Below are 19,650 nucleotides of genomic sequence, written 5' to 3'. Positions count from 1 at the left end.
CCTTTTGAATAAAATTTCTAAATTATAAAGAAACAAGTCATCAAATATTAATTTTTATTTATTACCTGTTTAGGGCAATACTGCTGTGACAGAAACATCAACCATTAAAAATCCGATGTCCTTGACTCAGGATGAAAATGTAAATTTAATTTATAGTTAATGCTGTTTATACACACATATGTATGTATGTATGTCTGTGTGTTTTATATGGATGTATCTTTCCATATATACATACACACACACAAAAATCTATAATATATATATATGCCTATCAGGGTCACCTACCAGTGCCGATCAATGCCCCTCATTCATTGCCCAGCAGTGACAAATATCATTGCCCTTCAGTGCCACCCGTAAGGAACCAATAATGGATAATGGTCTAAAATAACAGTAACAGTAATAACTGCTAATGAAACCAGGTACAGTAGCCCTGTTGTAGAAAAAAACACATTGTTGCAAAAAAACACACACAATAACACAGTATTAAAATAGTTGGAAACCAAAGTCTCTTGATAATATTAAAATTCAATTGAACATCAATAAGGGGACTGAAGCATTAAACAGCAGGAGGCTAACACCGGAGATCCATCCAATAATGACCTACAGAGACCACTGGGTGAAATAATGAAAGCAACACTCCGGCTCAAGGCAGGTGACAGTGGGCGAGATGTTGGGGGTAAGCCAAAAGTACTCACAGCCAGGTAGAAGAGCTCAAAGTTGCCTCATAAGATGGGAAGGTTAGCATCATGTGGATGGGCTCACTGGCTCAGGTGGATGGTGAGATGGCCGCGGTGTGGAAGTGTAACGCTCCGCCGTGCGGAGAGCAGCCTGGCCGGAGCTGCGTGTCTGTGAAGGATGACGTCAGCACGGGGGAGCCGCTGGAACGTCAGAGGAAGTAAACAAGCCGCTGCTCAGCCGGAAGGTGTCTCCACAGGAATGATGTCTTTTCAGTGAGACATGGTGACACTACATTGAGGTCGGAACTGACACTGGGAAGCCATACAAAGGGGAAATGGTGGCGGCAGGCTGATGGAGCTCACATCTGCCTGACCAGCCTAGGAAAATAACCAACAGTCATGTGGAAAAATGGATGATAGAAAAAAAAAAAGGATAAAAAATAAATAAAAAATAATAAAAATCAAAATTAAGGGTATAGGCAACTCACAGGGTTTAAATAGATGAAATAGAATTAAACCCTGCGAGTTGCCTATACCCTTGACTATGACAAAGTGCTCATGCGCGAAACGTGTCGTCGAGGCAACCCCCCCATATGGCAGAGGCCTCAGCTTGAGCCTTTCACTGTGAGCTTTCATCCACTCATCTATTCATCCACCTTTCCTGTGAAGTCACCCCTCCAACCAGCAATTGTTTCCTTCAACTTTACCATCTCCACCACCCCATCCGGGTTTGACATCTTTTGACCAGTTTTTCCCTTTAATTTTGATTTTTATTATTTTTATTTATTTTTTATCCTTTTTTTTCTATCATCCATTTTTCCACATGACTGTTGGTTATTTTCCTAGGCTGGTCAGGCAGATGTGAGCTCCATCAGCCTGCCGCCACCATTTCCCCTTTGTATGGCTTCCCAGTGTCAGTTCCGACCTCAGTGTAGTGTCACCATGTCTCACTGAAAAGACATCATTCCTGTGGAGACACCTTCCGGCTGACCAGCGGCTTGTTTACTTCCTCTGACGTTCCAGCGGCTCCCCCGTGCTGACGTCATCCTTCACAGACATGCAGCTCCGGCCAGGCTGCTCTCCGCACGGCGGAGCGTTACACTTCCACACCGTGGCCATCTCACCATCCACCTGAGCCAGTGAGCCCATTCACATGATGCTAACCTTCCCATCTTATGAGGCAACTTTGAGCTCTTCTACCTGGCTGTGAGTACTTTTGGCTTACCCCCAACATCTCGCCCACTGTCACCTGCCGGAGTGTTGCTTTCATTACTTCACCCAGTGGTCTCTGTAGGTCATTATTGGATGGATCTCCGGTGTTAGCCTCCTGCTGTTTAATGCTTCAATCCCCTTATTGATGTTCAATTGAATTTTAATATTATCAAGAGACTTTGGTTTCCAACTATTTTAATACTGTGTTATTGTGTGTGTTTTTTTGCAACAATGTGTTTTTTTCTACAACAGGGCTACTGTACCTGGTTTCATTAGCAGTTATTACTGTTACTGTTATTTTAGACCATTATCCATTATTGGTTCCTTACTGGTTTTTTAAAACAACCAAAAATATGTTTATGCTTGTTGCAGTTTGCTTTCTAATAATATCCTGAGCGCTGGACTATATATGTGTTTTTCCCGTTATGATCTGTTTCCACCAGTTACAGTTTGTCTGGCAGCACGGGTTATTATTATTATTATTTTTTATTTTTTATGATTTCCTCTTTCACTTTTGTGTATGTATTAAGCGATGTAGATATCCACATTGTCCTAATAGACGGCATGGTTAAAATAAATATTTTACATGTCTTGTTTTAAACTCTCTGGGTGGCCCACCACTGGCGCTGGGTTACTTTTCTGTTTTCTTCAGTGCCACCCATCAGTGCCACCTCAAAGTGCCCACCGGTTGCACCTAACAGTGCCCACCAGTGCTGTCTTATCAGTGCCCATCGTTGCAGTCCATCGGTGACCATCAGTTCCGCCCTATCATTGCCCATCAGTGCAGCTCATTGGTGTCCATCAGTGCAGCCTCTTCAGTGTACATCAATGATGCAGAAAAAATACCTGTTTGAAAAATTTAATTATTAAAAAATGAAACCTAAAAACACTTAAAAAATAATCTACTATACATATTTTTTGTGTGTACTCATATCGAAGAATGCTTATAAAGAAAATATAGGCTAGGTATCCGTCACATGAAAATGATCCTGCTTTCCCCGAAAATCCCACCATGCCCTCTAGTAGTGATGGATCTTCAACATTAGAATCCGAAATGACAGAAACAGACAGAATTGGCAATATATTACGTGGTGTTCCTGTCAAAGGTGCATAAAAATGCCCTCACAAGTGGAGTCTATCTGCTGACATAAAGTCGACACGGTTGCTGCCTGTATACCAGAGGGACATCAATGTAATACGCAGGCAGATACCTTCATTTCTCAAATAATCCACGATCAACACATCAGGATAGCGTGTATGGCGATTCATATGGACAATCTCCCGCTTGTAGATGCCAACAACAACAGGTGATTACAAATATTTCACTTTTTGATCTACTATTTAAATATAAATTCTAATTTTTACTAAATCAGTAATCTGGCAATATTTTTTTTTTAGTAACATACTGACTATTCTTAATTTTAATGTAAAAATTTTAAATCTCTTTTTTATTTATTCCAGGAGATTACGTAAAACAGCATATAGAACATTTATAGCTTGGATTTATGGGATTTTAGGAAAGGGAAACAGAAGGGTGATACCTTCCTGTGCAGTCAATGCAGTGTGACTAGTGTTTCCTGATCCCAAAGGATCATATGTTGGATTTCTTTATTCAAATGATTACGATGCTTCAGAAATGGCTTTTTATTAAGAAAAAATTATAATGTTATTGTTAAGTCTAAGTTATTTTTTATTGTTTTTTTTCCTCATTAAAATTTAATACAATTATATTAAAAAAAACATTTCTTAGTGATATATTTAATGATAACGTTAATATTCTTGTTGTTATTGTTTTAAATTATAATATGATAAATAAAATACATATTCAATTTGGTAATAAAAGTTTAATGCCGCGTACACACGATCAGAATTCTTGTCGGAAAAAGCTATGATGGTTTTTCCGACGGAATTCTGCTCAAGATTGTTTTGCATACACACGGTCACACCAAAGTCTGACTGTCCAGAATACGGTGACGTACAACACGTACAACGGGATTAGAAAAGGGAAGTTCAATAGCCAGTGCGCCACCCTTTGGGCTCCTTCTGCTAATTTTGTGTTTATCTCGTGTTAGTAGAAGTTTGGTGAGAGACGATTCGTGCTTTTCAGACTCCTGCTCTTCACAGGCCTTGCTGTTCTGCTGTTTCAGTGCGTTCTGTTTATTTCGTTCTGACCAGCTGACGGTTTTGAAGCCATGTTGCGGGGATGTGCTCGTCATAGAGTTTGTGCTGTGTGGGGTTTGGTGTAAAGCCTCATACACATGATAGGACTTTGTACAAACTTTCCCGTGTATTCTTATACAAAGGGCGTTAGCCTAAAACTAATTAAGCATACACATGGCAGGGGGGGCGTGTATGTGATTGCAGCGGGACGTGTTCCCTTGGAGCTCCTGCTATCCTCTGTAAACCATCCTGATTACAGCCGATCGAATGGCTCTTTCGGCCCCTATTTGTGGCATACTGTTGGCGGAGGTACCCGGGTGCCGTGGAATGCCTTCTTCATCTTTTAAAAAGCAGCAACCAAGCCGTTCTCACCCGCCGCTGGAACAGAGAGCTCTCCGCTCTCAGGGAAGCATGGCTGCTAGCTCCGCCCACTCCAGCTCCATTCCTGTCGCCTCATCCCAGCATGCCAAACACTCGGCAGTGAAGATGGCGCAGCAGAGCAGTCCTGTATCAGGGAGCCTGGATGATTCCTCTCATCCTTCACAGGAGATAGAGTTGGACACCGCAGCCATCACAGGCCCCATCCTGGAAGCTATAGCGGCATCTAAATCTGAACTAATGGGATGCATAGACCTCCTGGCATCTGAATGTAATCTCATCCGTAATGACCTTAATAAGGTCAGGGGCAGATTGAACACAGCGGAAGATCGAATATCAGAGGTTGAGGATGTCTCACATGCTCATGGGTCGCAGCTTGAAGAAATTAAAGGTATGGTGCGATCTTTACAACATAGAGCAGATGATGCGGAAGACCGCCAAAGAAGAAATAATGTGCGGGTGGTTGGGCTGCCTGAGGGGGCTGAGGGGACCGCTGCCACGACCTTTGCAGAACAATTTTTCAAATCCTTGTTGGCGTTAGGGGATCTCCCTCCTATATATGTCGTTGAAAGAGCCAGCCAGACCCTTCTTGGTTAGATTCCTTAATTACAGGGATCGTGACATGCTGTTGGCGGAAGCACGGAAATATAAGGAGCTTAAATTTGAGAATGCACGTATCATGCTGTTCCCTGATTTCTCAGCTGAGATGCAAAGAAGACACCGGTCCTTCATGGATGTGAAGAAAAGGCTGAGGGACAAAGAGCTGAAATTCAGTATGCTGTACCCTAGCCGACTACGCGTGCAGTTTAAGGGTACCATGAAGTTCTTCGACAACCCGCAAGATTCCTGCGATTGGTTGGATCAGAATCCACAATAGCTGTCGACCTCTTAAGGAATGGGAAACATTCTTTTGATTCTTGCATCTCTTGTTTTCCCTTGTGCCTTGATCTAAGCCGCCACATGTACGCATGTCACTGTCTCCCCACGTGCCATTGCAGTTCTCTGACTACTACTTATGCATATGGTGGGGGGTCGCCCATAATGGAATACATGCTATGACTAACTGAGTGTTATTTTTTTGATTTGGCTCGTTACTTTTTTTTAAATTTCTTCTCAAGTGGCACCTTTCCTGAACTACCCCTTTCAGCTATATGGCCGATCGGCTGTATTTTCCCGCTGTTGGACTAAGCCTGGAGCTCCAACAGGGAACACCAGAAAGAAACTGGTTGTTTTTTTTCTCTTTTCATCACCCAATGCGGGACTATCGATGAGTCAGGTTGAACTCTTTAGGGTTTTTTTGCTTCAGGGCTAAAGCTGCATGCCGGACTGGTTTTGTTTTTTGTCTTTTCAAAGTTTCTGGTATAACAGCAGGGGAGGGAGGGATTGACCAAGACCATAGGTTTTATCATAATAGTGTGCCAATGTCGCATAGAAGGTACATGTTCAGATATAAGTGGTATTTCTTTCATTACTATGATGGCTAGTAACTTACAAATAGTCTCTTGGAATGTGAGGGGACTAAATAATAAATTTAAGAGAGCGAAAGTTTTTCAAAATCTGAAACAAGTAAAGCCGCATGTCTTCCTCCTTCAGGAGACCCACCTGGAAGGTAGCAAAATTCTATCTTTACGTAAGCCTTGGATTCAGAAGGCATTTCACTCCACATACTCTGCATACGCAAGGGGAGTTTCTATTTTAATTAGTAAAGCCATTGCGTGTACGGTACAACAGGTGGTTACTGATCGGGGGGGACGATATGTGGCTATTGTCTTAGAAATTTATAGTCAGACAATTTTATTGGTAAGCATATATTTACCCCCTCCTTTTCAGGTTCAATTGTTATATGACCTGTTGGTGACACTGGCGCCTTACTTGCATCTTCCGGTGCTTTTTATCGGTGATTATAATGCCATTCTAGAACCTGAGTTAGACTCTACTAATGTGTCTAGGCCTGCTTCAGTTGAATTATCCACTTGGGCTAATGTGACGGGTTTGGAGATGGGGGCACCCAGAAGCCACTTCATATTCCCATCTTTCTCTAACTCATAAATCTTTGGCTAGAATTGACTTGGCGTTTGGGAATGCCTCCATGTTAAAATACCTTCACAGTTCAGAGTATTTAGCCGGGGGCCTTTCCGATCACAACCCACTCTTGGTCACCCTCGCCTTCCCTTTCGGCGGGAGGAAGGGGGATGGAGGCTGGCTCCGGGTTGGTTGCAGGAGGAACAGGTGACAACCCATCTTCAAACAGCAAAAGATACTTTTTGGGTTACCAATGTGGACTCGGCTGATCCGGCTTTGGTATGGGACGCCTTTAAGGCGGTATCAAGGGGTGTTTGCATATCTGCCATAAAGGCAGCTAAAAGGGATCATAATGAGGAAGTTGAGCTTCTTTTGGCCAAAGAACGGGAGAGTGCTAAAGTACATGCAGACTCTCCTACGGAGGCCTCCTATGTGTCCCTACTGGAACACAGGCGACTGGTGGCACTACACTTCTCGGATCTAGCACACACAGAGGCAAAACACAGGTCGGAAATTTTTTTTGCCGAAGGGGATAAAAACAGTAAACTTTTGGCCAATTTAGTGGCAGATCAACGGGCCCCAGTCAGTATTCCAGTAATAAGGGCGGGGGATGGAAGGTTAGTGTCTGACCCTGCAATGGTACTGTAGGAATTTGTAAAATTTTATAAATCCCTATACTCTCCTATCCCCACATATGATGTCAAAGAGTTGGATGACTTGTTGCAGGGTCTCTCATTGCCCAGACTGTCAGAAACTGATGCTGCTCTTTTGGATGATGATATTTCTGTCCTAGAAATTGAATCAGCTATACTTGCTTTACCTCCACACAAAACCCCGCTGATTTTTACAAGCTTTACATGTCACAAATGGCTCCCAGGTTGAATGTGCTTCTCAAACACTGTATGGAGCGGGGGGCCTTGCAGGCCTGCAGGATGGAGGCTTATATGGTCCTCCTCCTGAAGCCTGGCAAGGACCACCTTGAGTGCTCATCGTATCGCCGATAGCGTTACTAAATATGGATTTGAAGATTCTTGCTAAGGTGCTGGCATCAAAGTTAGCCAGGGTTATTGATACCCTGGTAGACATTGATCAGACAGGTTTTATTCCTGGCAAATCAGCGGACACAAATTTACAGAGATTATTCACACACTTACAGTTAGACACGGCGGAGTCCCCGGCCAAGGTTGTAGTCTCTATTGACATTGAAAAGGCCTTCGACTCTGTGGACTGGCAGTACATGCACACAGTGTTGGAGGCCATGGGGGTGGGTCCAGGATTTCGTTGATGCGTAAAACTACTATATGGCACGCCCAAAACAGCAATTCGATTGGGAATTAATGTTTCTGAGTACTTCCTAATAGGAAGGGGTACTAGGCAAGGGTGTCCACTCTCTCCCTTCCTGTTTGCCTTGATGATGGAGCCCATAGCAAGGGCACTTAGGAAATCTGAGCTGGTGGGTGCGATTCGGGTGGGTAACATTCATGAGTGTGTAGCATTGTACGCAGATAATTTGCTTTTGTTCCTCCGGGACCCAGGTCAATCCTTGAAGGCGGCCCTGTCAATCTTGGACAGGTTCGCCGCCTTTTCGGGCTTGCGAGTAAACTGGGGCAAGTCATCAATTCTCCCATTAGGCCTAGAGGCTAATACGTTCAAAGATGACGCGCTACCGTTACAATGGGTCTCCTCTATTACTTATTTAGGAGTTAAGATTACAGCCTGTATTCAAGATTATATGTCTTTGAATCTCCTCCCCCTGGTTAACAGACTTAAACTTAAAATCCAAGCTTGGTAAAATTGCCTCTCTCCCTGATTGGGAGGGTTAGCCTTATAAAAATGAAGTTTCTTTCTGTCATACTATATTTTATAGTGCTATCTAGTGCAAAGCATTAGATAGCATAATCAGCTCCTTAATCTGGTCCCCTCAAGTGCCTCGTATCAGCATTAAAGTACTGCTGGAACCATGGGGTCAGGGGGGTTTGGCTCTACCAGACTGGCATAAATACTATGTGTCTGGCCAGATGGTGGTCGCTAGGAGATGGCTGATGGCGGATGACGGGGACTTTATAGAGGCCCGAAATCTTGCTGCCATTAACTACTTTGATGAAAGCGACCATCAGGGCGTGGGAAACTACCACAATTCTGATGTCCCCTAGCTATTTAGGAGTTACGCCATCAGCCCCACTGTGGATGAATTCAACACTTCCTCATTTTTATTCTCTCCCAGATCCTATGATGTGGGTGTGTGGGGGGGTTAAGGTGTTGGGAGACATCACCATAGAGGGGGAGCTGTGTACCTTTGATCAGCTAAAAGCCAGACATACTTTACCAAATTCCTTCTTTTTCCATTATTTACAGCTGCGCCATCCGTTTCAGGCGCAGTTTGATGGAAAATTAATAGAATTACTGCCATCTTCACTGGAGACCCTTCTGACTGAAGAGGAGTTACTCAAACCATTATATACAGTCTACAAGTCTCTCTTTACAAAGATGCCACCAGGGATATCAAAATGCAGGGAATGGTGGGAGAAAGAAATTACCAGTATACAGGGGGAGGATTGGGACAATATGTGGGATCATCCTTTTCAATACTTGGTATCTACAAGGGACCATCTAATCCATTTTAAGTTCCTTCACCGCATCTATTTTACCCCTGCTAGATTGTCACGTATTTATCCTTCAGTCCCAGGTCAGTGCTGGAGATGTTCCCACTCTCCAGCTGCCTCAGAACATATATTTTGGAGTTGCACACATATTCAAAGTTTCTGGTCTGGAATTACGAACTGTCTTCCAGAGCTACTTAGTATCCCTGTTCCTACGACTCCAAGAGTCTGTCTCATAGGGTTGGTAGAGGAGGTGGTTCCTTCCAGGGCACATCGCACGCTGTTAAACATTGCGCTGTTCTATGGTAGGAAGGCTATCCTACTAAAATGGGAAAAACAGCTGCACCCTCTATATTGTTTTGGAAAGGTCTGATCAATTTGGTAATCCCTCTATATAAAGCTACATATAGGTCCAGGGGTTGTGAAAAGAAATTTAAAAAAGTGTGGCAAGCTTGGCTTGACTCTTCGAATACAGTAGGCTAATGTACTAAAAACTAATTGTAGGTGTAAAAATTTTATTTGCATTGGAGACCTAAGATAATGTAACAGTCTGGGCGAGTCCTTAATCCTCAACGGATGAGACTCTTTTCATGAGATATGGATAAAATGTCCTCTCACTGGATTAAACTGTTAATTATTCAAAGAACTGTACAATGGATTATGAAACAGTATTAAGATGCATAATACTAACTATCTATGTATATTACCTATGGTCACTGGTCGGTTGTGAGGGGGGGAGGGGGGAATTGGGGAAGGGATAGTTAAACTATGTTAGTTCTGGTTGATGGCTATGTGTGGCCAACCCAAGAGGCATGTTGCCTACCGGGTCTGTTTTTATTTTATGTTTTATGTTTTTTTTTTGTGAAAAAAACTCAATAAAAAAGAATTAAAAAAAAAAAAAGCATACACACGGCAGGACTTTTTCATCCAACTTTCACCAAATCATGTGGTTTTTCAGCTCTTTACTGCCACCCTTTGGTCAACTTCTGCTTCAGTGAGATTTGACACCTGCGAGCCCCATCGCAGGAGCCAGCGCCGAGCTGGCTCGCTCATCGGGAAAGAAAAAATGTGTTTTTTCCTTTCGCGATGAGCAACAAGCATTGGTATGAATCACGAGGAGGAACTCCAAGCCAAATTTTAAATAAAAAAACGGCATGGGTTCCCCTCCAGGAGCATACCAGGCCCTTAGGTCTAGTATGGATTTTAAGAGGAACCCCATACGCCAAAAAAATGGCATGGGGGTCCCCCCAAAATCCATACCAGACCCTTATCCGAGCACGCAGCCCAGCCGGTCAGGAAAGGGGGTGGGGACGAGCGGGCACTCCCCTCCTGAACCGTACCAGGACACATGCCCTCAACATGGGGGGTGTGCGCTTTGGGGCAGGGCAGTGCCCTGTGGGCCCCCCCACCCCACAGCACTTTGTCCCCATGTTAATAAGGACAAGGACCTCTTCCCAAAAACCCTGGCCGTTGGTTGTCAGGGTCTGTGGGCGGAAGGTTATCGGAATCCAAGAGCACCCTTTAATAAGGGGCCCCCAGATCCCGGCCCTATGCCTATATAAGTTGTTGCGCACCTCACACATGGCATTACAGCGGGAGAGAGCGCCATGTTAACATTGGAAGAAGAGAAAAGAGAACAAGACGTCAGAGAAGACCGGGCCACCGCTAGCAAAATAGCAGCAAAAGAGCGGCAAAAGAGCAGAAGATAGCGGAGGAGCCCGGCAGAAGAACCGGAGAGCGGGAGAAGAACTGTACACTGGGAGAAGAGGCCGGAGAGCGGGAGAAGAAACAGACACTGGGAGAAGAGGCCAGAGAGAGCAGAGAAGTCGGAAGAAGACACCCAAAGTCGAAAGAAGACCCCCGGAGCTGCCTAATAAATTACTTTAAAAACCTGTGTAGTGTGTTTTTTTATTGACTTTTTTTTCCCCCAGGTGAATGGGTAGGGATACGATGTACCCCATACTCATTCACATAGGGTGGGGGGCCGGCATCTGGGGGCCCCCTTATTAAAGTCCTTACAAATACTATAAATAATAATGGTGTTGTGGAAACGTGACATACAAAAAAACAAAAACAAATGGAGATCACTATATAATAAGTTAAAAAAAAACGAAAGAACAGAAGATCTTGATTAAAAAAAAAAAAAATGACTGGGGGCGTGGCCTAGCACTGCATGGAGTAGGACGTGTGGACCCTGAGCTCCGTCCACTACTCCTGTAAAATCAGTAATCCTGGACCTTTCCACTGACCAACTGGCTGGACTGCCTCTCTGGGACACCTGGGACAGCTGGCCCTAACTCCTGAAAGAGGGGGACGCACGGCGGCCCGAACGGAGCGGCGATCTCCCGCTCGGCGGGTGGACAACTAATTGAGACCGCGGCTTCGGCCTACAACCGGAGGCCGCGGCCATCTTGGTACACCCTGATCTCGGCCCTGCTTGGATCCAGCCACACAACGCAGGTACCTGGCGGCCAAATAACTCCCTGAAGGAGCTGCACTGTGCCCATCCCTCCTCCTCCTAGCCTGCTCACCCATCTGAGGCCCAGAGAAACTGACACCCACAAACGGCCTGGCTGGCGGCCTGGGCCTACATGTGTTGACCGGCGGCCATCTTGGCACACCTGCCCCCTATACCTGTGCAGTACACATAGACTACAGCCCTGCTATCCCCCTATAAGGGCGGTTTATCCTGAGGACGTGGCCTGACAGAGGAATAGGACGCATTCCTGAGAAGAGCTGCCCATTACTGCTGACTTTATCTCATCCTATACCCGCAGACCCCTCTAAACAAGCCTAGTAGTTTTCCTTTTGTGACCGCTGAAGAATCCAATCAAGATGTCTCCCACAAAGGCTCAGAAAGCAGCGACGGCGGCAAAACTAGCTCAGTACCGCCGGCAGGAAGGAGAGGAGATGGAGGAAAATGATACAGCGGAAAAGCCTGAGGAGGAACGCCCGGCGGGAGATACGGATCGGCTTCTCGAGGCAATCACATTCTGCAGAACTTCACTAACAGCCCAGATAGAGGAGGTAAAGGTAGATATATCTTTGATCCGGCAAGATTTACATAAACTCCGGGACCGGGTTAAAACTACAGAAAACCGAATCAGCAATGTGGAAGACGCCATCCCACCCCTGCAAGAGGGGACAGAACGTATACAGCGCCAAATCCAGCAACTGTTCTCCAAGCAAGACGAAATGGAGAACAGACTGAGGAGATGCAACCTGCGATTAATCGGCCTCCCTGAAGGCGCTGAGGGAAAGGACCCCACCACGTTCCTGGAGCAGCTACTCATCACACACTATGGCAGAGAGGCTTTTTCCCCAATGCTAGCTGTGGAAAGGGCCCACCGAATGCCTGCCAGACCGCCTCCGCAGGGAGCACCCCCGCGCACCTTTATAGCCAAGCTCCTTAATTATAAGGATCGGGATGCGGCCCTGAGAATGGCGCGAGAAAAAGGCAACATTCAACTAGGGAACAGCAAAATCGCCATATTCCCTGACTTCTCAACAGAAGTACAGCGCCGCAGACAAGGGTTCACAGAAGCCAAACGCAGGCTGAGATCAAAGCAAATTAAATATGCCATGCTATTTCCAGCCCGACTCCGAGTAGAGCAAGATGGCAGAGTTCACTTTTTTGAGGACCCCGAGGAGGTGATAACCTGGCTGGAACGCCAGGGGGCACCGGAGAGAGCAGACTGATACCGCTGTAAGTACTCCTTTTTTTTTTTTTTTTGGCTACCACTTACCACAAACAATACAGCATACAACTCCTGACACTTATTGCAGACCTGATTAGAAATTAACAGATATGCGCTGTGCACTGAAGTGGACATATACAGATCAAACTGCTAGATTTAAATATTCTTTGCACTAGCCCATTTACTCGCTTAGTGAGCCAGATGGAAGACCCGCCAAGGAACTGTGAGTTGTATCCTTACTACGAGAGTCAAGTTTAGCCAAACAGTCAACAAACTGATTTTTTTCTCTTACCCACATTTTTTACTTTAATTTGTTTTCCCCTGACATCTGATGTGGCTCAATATGTTTTTTGGGAAGACGGAGCCCCGGAGAGGGCACAGTCCTGCCCCTCTATTGCAAAGTGCAGCGAGACTTTACCCCACTCGACATCAGAGAATATGCTAGTGGGATTGGGGACCACTGCAATGAACAATTATATACCGCTCCTCCAATACGGAGTGTAACCCGTCAGCACTCTCTTGTGCGGTGGCCCCAATTACTCACATGTTTATGGCTTCAACATGCAAAGTTTTGTATTTCCTTGTTGGGGATTTTCAGTTGGTTTGGGGATGATGCCTGCAACGGTTGGGGAGGTTGCAAGGCGGGGTGGGGGGTGGTGGGGGGGATAGTTCAATCGTTGAACAGATTTATATGTGTCATAACCAGATGGTACGCTGACATCTTAGTCTTAGTGGAGACTCATGTGGAAGGGAGATTGCAAATGGCTCTTCGCCGACCATGGGTCGGATGGACATTTCATTCAACCTACACATCACACGCACGTGGAGTATCAGTTTTGGTGGCCAAATCGGTACAATTTGAACTTATAGAGGTTTCTACAGACCCGCAGGGACGGTATGTCTTTTTATCTGTCAAGCTGTATGGGGAACCTTTCCTTATTTTGGCTTTCTATGTACCCCCCCCATTCTCCATACCCATAATCTTAGAGGGCTTCACATTCATGACCAAACACCCCACAGTCCAGGCGGTCTGGCTGGGGGATTTTAACACCACACTAAACCCCTCGGTAGATAGACTTCAACCCTCGAATCCACAACCAATAACCAACAGAGAAACCAAATTTGCCAAGCTAATTTCCTCCTTTCATCTTGTGGATTCTTGGAGATACAAATACCCACACAAACAATTATTCTCTTGTTTCTCTTCCTCCCACGGCTCTATGTCTAGAATTGACATGATACTGTTATCACAAAGTCTTACACCCCGACTACTAGAGACGGCTTTTTCTCCCAGGCTGTTGTCTGACCATAGCCCATACTGGATTACACTAAGCGTGCCCACTGACAAACCAAAGCGGAATTGGCGATTAAACCCGTTCTGGCTCTCACTACTCCCTGAGGATGATGAACTTATGAATGAATGGAAGTTGTTCTTCAGGAACAACGACCGCTCAGCTTCCCTGACAACAATTTGGGAGTCTTTTAAATCTCATGTTCGCATGATACTCTCAACCCACATTAACAGAATTAAAACAGATTCCTCTAGAGAGCTTGATAGAGCGATAGCGGTACTATCTCAATCCGAACAAAACTATATAGATGATCCCTCTCCCGCAAATGCAGACTTACTTAAACTCCAGGCCAGAGTAGTAGCCCAACTCCAATATGGGAAAGAAAGACACAAAATGTTCTTTGCTAAACAAAAGCTGTTTGAGCACGGGGAAAAGGCTGGTAAGCTCCTAGCATACCTGGTACACAGTGAAGATAGACCCCCTGTGGTAATATCTTTACACGGTCCTGGCGGTGAATCCATCACTAATCCCCTCACAGTAACCTCTATGTTCAGGGATTTTTTTATTGACCTCTACACCTCAAAAAGTCCTGAGGATAAGGGCCCAATGAACTCCTTTTTGGAGGAGACGACATTCCCCCAGTTAACAAAAGACCAGGTTGACCTCCTTGAGGCACCACTCACTGAGGAAGAAATAGCGTTGGCTATTGCTGGATTTGCCAGGTCCAAATCCCCGGGCTCGAACGGCCTACCTATAGAATTTTACTCCCAATTCGGTGATTTTTTGATCCCAAAACTTCTAACTTTATATAATCACCTATTCGAGACATTTACACTCCCCGCTTCTATGAGAGAGGCAACAATAGTCCTCATACCCAAACCGGGAAAAGATCCAGGATACCCCGAATCCTACCGCCCAATCTCCCTATTACAAGTAGATATCAAGATATTAGCCAAGGTACTCTCCCTCCGACTCAATCAGGTCATTCTCTCTCTGATACATACGGATCAGGCGGGGTTCATGCCTGGTCGTAACACTTCGTTCAACCTACGAAAATTGTTCATAAATTTACAGGCCACACATGAAAATGTAGGATCCCGGGTGATTGTGACGCTTGACACGGCCAAGGCATTCGACTCCGTGGAGTGGGGATACTTATGGCAATGCTTGGGAAGATATGGCTTTGGTCCCAGATTCCTTAAGTGGATCAAACTGCTTTATCAAAACCCCACAGCTAGAGTGGTGGCGAACGGATGGCCGTCTCAAGAGTTTGACCTCAGTCGAGGCACGAGACAGGGCTGCCCTCTTTCCCCACTTCTCTATGCCTTAGCTGCGGAGCCTCTGGCTGTGTCGATCCGTGTGGACCCCGAGATTGTGGGTTTACAAATGGGAACCTTAACTGAAAAAATTAGTTTATATGCGGACGATACCCTATTATACCTCGCTGACTCAGGCCCATCCCTTCAAAAAGCACTACAGTTGATCGAGCATTTTGGAACGTTTTCCGGTTTAAAGATGAACTGGGAAAAGTCTCAGATACTACCTATAGACAGTTTCCCACCATCTGAATCATGGACAGATACCCCACTAAAAAGAGCAGACACAATCAAATACCTGGGAATCCATATCTCCAGAGATCCGGCTGATTATATTCCCCTTAACATTGAACCCCTCTTTTCACTAGTCAAAACCAAAATACGTACTTGGGCCCGCCTACCACTAGGAGTATGGGGTCGCATAAATCTGATAAAAATGGTCCTTCTCCCAAAAATCCTCTACATATTGTGGCACACCCCACTCTATCTCCCATTAAAACACTTTAAATCTCTTGAAGCTTTACTCAAACCCTTTGTGTGGGGGACTAGCAGACATAAAATCGCATGGTCAGCGCTTAAAAACCCGACAGACATGGGGGGAATGGCCCTACCGGATCTGAACCTCTATTATATTGCATCACAATTATCACAACTATTCCACATAGACAAGACAGACAACGTACGCTTCCTGACCCTTCTTTGCTCCAAAAGTGTGCAACTCACAGGTGACTCTCTGTATACAATATCGGCGGGATCCAGGAATACTGAGGTGGGGGGAGACAAGAAGTCCTTACTATACCATTATAGACGTATTTGGGACCTTGCCTCCACCAAATTAGAAATACCAAGACTGCATGATCATACACCGATATGGCACAATAGAGATATGTCAGAATTCATTAACATACCGGACTCGGAGCTGTGGGAGTCTAGGGGAATTTATTATATACATCATCTGCTGTTCAATGGAACTCTCAAAACCTACGATATACTCAAAGAGGAATTTTCTCTTCCACACTTCATGTTTTTCAGATACCTGCAAGTAAGACATGCAACCCAAACACAATTCTTACAGGCTGAGGCTCCTCCTGCTCTCCATCCTGTTATGGCTATTGTTAAAAGTACAGACCCGCGTGGACTAATATCCACATTTTATAATATGCTTCTAACTCCCACCTCGTCAAAAATAGCGTTTGATTTGAAGCCTCGATGGGAGAGAGAGGTGGGCCTGATGGAAAATGAGGAGTGGGAGGAAGCCCTCGAGACATGCAAAGCAGTATCACCAAAACTCTCGGACAGACTCTCCCAGATTTACATAACACATAGAACATACCTCACCCCAATTCGAGTAGCCAGATATAAGCGTAATCAGTCCACCCTATGCCCGATGTGTGACCAAGAAACAGGTACGTTCTTTCATCTAATATGGACATGCCCCAAGATACAACAACTATGGAAACAGGTCATAACTTTCTTACACGACACCATGGGCTCCCCAATAGCATTAGATCCAAAACAATGTCTCCTAGGGATATTTCCAGACACAGTTGACAAATTCACCAAGGTATTCCTACATGAGACTCTATTCTCCGTCAGAAAAATTATTGCAAGAAAGTGGATGAGACCATCCCCTCCCAGTGTGACGGAGTGGAAAATAGAAGTTAACAATACCTTGCCATACAAAAAACATATTTACATTAACAGAGGATGTCCGACAAAATACAACAAAATCTGGGATCGATGGTTGCAAGAACCTGAAACTTGCACTTAACCATAAACTCGCTCAGTAATACAACATACGGATCTCTGTACCTAAAACTCTATTCCAGATACATACAGAGAAAGTATAAACCAAAAGATACCATGGTTCATGTTGTTCCCCCAAAATGGTCATGTCTATACTAAACACAATATATCCCCTATAGACTTAAAGGTATATAACAGTGTCACATTATGCACATACATAGCACGTGTACTAAAATAAAATAAAATACAATTAAATCAAATTACGTTCAACGGGGGGGGGGGGGGGGTGGGTGTGGGAGGGAGATAATATTACACATTATGATGATAGTAGTTCATGGTGGTATACATTTATTTCTACATTAACATATACTACCTCTAATGTTGATTATATTAACAATGTATACTGTCCTTGTTTAATACGCTTTTTATGTATATATATATACATATTGGTAATACTATGTATTTATATGCATCATCTTTGTCTAATAAAACCCTGTTTGATGAAAAAAAAAAATGACTAAAAAAAATAATTCTAAACATTATTAGGGAGATCTGGCTTTAAAAACCAAAAAGATTATTCAGGAGATCACGAGAAATAATAAGGAAATAAGTTTGTGAGAACTCTGTGTGAATATGAGCAGCAAAACAACTTCATTCTTCTAGCATTCTAAAGAAGAAGAGAATGTGCTGCATTGAAAGATTTACAAATTTGCAGTGTGATGAATGTGCTATCTCCATTACAAACAGTCGTTTTACCAGACTGAGCGACTCCGTCTCGTACTTGATTCTGAGCATGCGTGTTTTTTTGCGCGTCGGAATTACATACACAGGAACGGAATTTTCGATAGAAACTTTTTCCGTCTGGAAAATTGAGAACATGCTCTCAATCTTTTGCTGGCGGAAATTCATCCAGCAAAAGTCCGACGGAGCATACACACAGTCGTATTTTCCGACCAAAAGCTCTCATCGGTCTTTTGCTGGCCGAATTTTCGATCGTGTGTACGCTGCATAAGAATAAACTATTTGTGTATTAAAATACATTATATTGTATTTATTTTAAAAAGAAAAAAAAAGAAAAAAGGACTTAATGAATAACAAAGTTCAATGTGCATACAGTTAAAAAAATATATATTTCCTATATATCAAACTAGAAGCAGCAAATTCAAAGATATTCAAACCATTTATGTACATTGCATAACATATAATAAAAAAATATATATTTTTAGTTTTATACAACTGGAAAACGTGTTCTGTTCTTTGAAATTGCAGCACTGGTTTCAGGCCTTTCCTCAGTAGCAATGTTTTTAGGAAATAGTACATTTTTGGATTTCCATGTGCTAATTATTGTTCCTTCTAAAATTTCAATCATGTTTGATAAAATTGTTTTGGCATGTTCATAAGACATTTTTTCATACACGTTTCTGACTATCCATTTTTTTACATTCTCTTGGAAATTCCAAATTCTTACGCTCTTCTTTAAATACCTCCCCACTATCATCAATTTTTGTTATTGTTGCAATTTTTCTTCCGACATTGTTATTGTGTGATAATGCAGCCAATCTGGTTCTAGCCTCCATTGAATCATATTTGAAATGAATTCTCTTTGGTCTATATTTGAGCATCATGCTGTGGTACATTTCAATACTACGAGTTTGGCAGAAACAAGTAAGATGCTTCAAATCTTTTTCTATTTGTGCATCCATTATAATTGCAGATAATGAATCGAATGCCGGTGTGTTTTTTATAAGCAATGGAACTTTTGGAAATTGAATACTGAGTTCATCACGTAAGCAATGATGTTGTATTTCTCCAACTTTCCACGTATGTTTTTTAAAACATCCTCTTTTCTGTCACAATTTCTGCTACACCAATACAAATGGTTCAATATGGGTCCAATCCACGGTAAAATTGGGCGAAAAGCTTTTTTTTTTTTTGAGATTTGCATCAATTTCCTTTTTAAATTTTTTACATAATGCCAAATATCGAATTGATAAATAATTTTTTCAGGTGGAGTCAATAGTTTACAAATTCCCGTGTGTATCAGTGCCTACAAATTGAACATCAAATTCATTTTCCATTATTCTGTCTAGTTTTGGTAAAGCCCAATTTTTCCATAGCAACAGAGGATGTTGTTTGGGACACCTGCACCAATTCAAAATCCACAATTTTTTTGAAATATATATCCATAAAAGTATAAGTTGTATATTTCTCACACAAAACCCAGGGCTGTCACATTGCCCGTCCCCTATGAGGAATAACGGAGTTCCTGTCAATTCCTCTTTTCCCTTTTTACAATTTTAATTCCAACTATAATCAATTGAAGGAAAAATACACTGTTTTTTTGTTCTGTTATATGACGATTTCCAAAAGTCTGCATATATCGAACATTTGTTTTACCTTTTGAAAGCTTCCACCTGACAAACATATAGCGCCAGCAAGTAAGATATTCCCTGTTGGGTAATTTTTTATCTTCGGCTGGCTTTCCCAAAGTTTGATGCGATGCATTACAGGTAGAATATACTGACAGCATTGCACCTATAATTTTCTTT

General features: G+C 43.4%; 1 protein-coding gene across 2 annotated transcripts in view; it reads left to right on the top strand.

The window, feature by feature from the left end:
* The window catches only part of LOC141148220 (uncharacterized), a 118,037-nt gene that overhangs the window by 44,816 nt on the left and 53,571 nt on the right, over window positions 1-19,650 (top strand). The window contains exon 3 of one of the 2 annotated variants that reach the window (XM_073635462.1): window positions 74-139. The exons of the other annotated variant lie outside the window; for it this stretch is intronic. Coding sequence (XP_073491563.1) covers window positions 74-139 — 66 coding nt within the window. The remainder of the gene's footprint in view (window positions 1-73; window positions 140-19,650) is intronic. 2 annotated transcript variants of the gene reach the window in all.

Source organism: Aquarana catesbeiana, linkage group LG06, assembly GCF_042186555.1.
Source record: "Aquarana catesbeiana isolate 2022-GZ linkage group LG06, ASM4218655v1, whole genome shotgun sequence".
NCBI lineage: Eukaryota > Metazoa > Chordata > Amphibia > Anura > Ranidae > Aquarana > Aquarana catesbeiana.
Note: the sequence above shows the minus strand (reverse complement) of the source record. Positions and strands in the feature narration are given on the sequence as shown.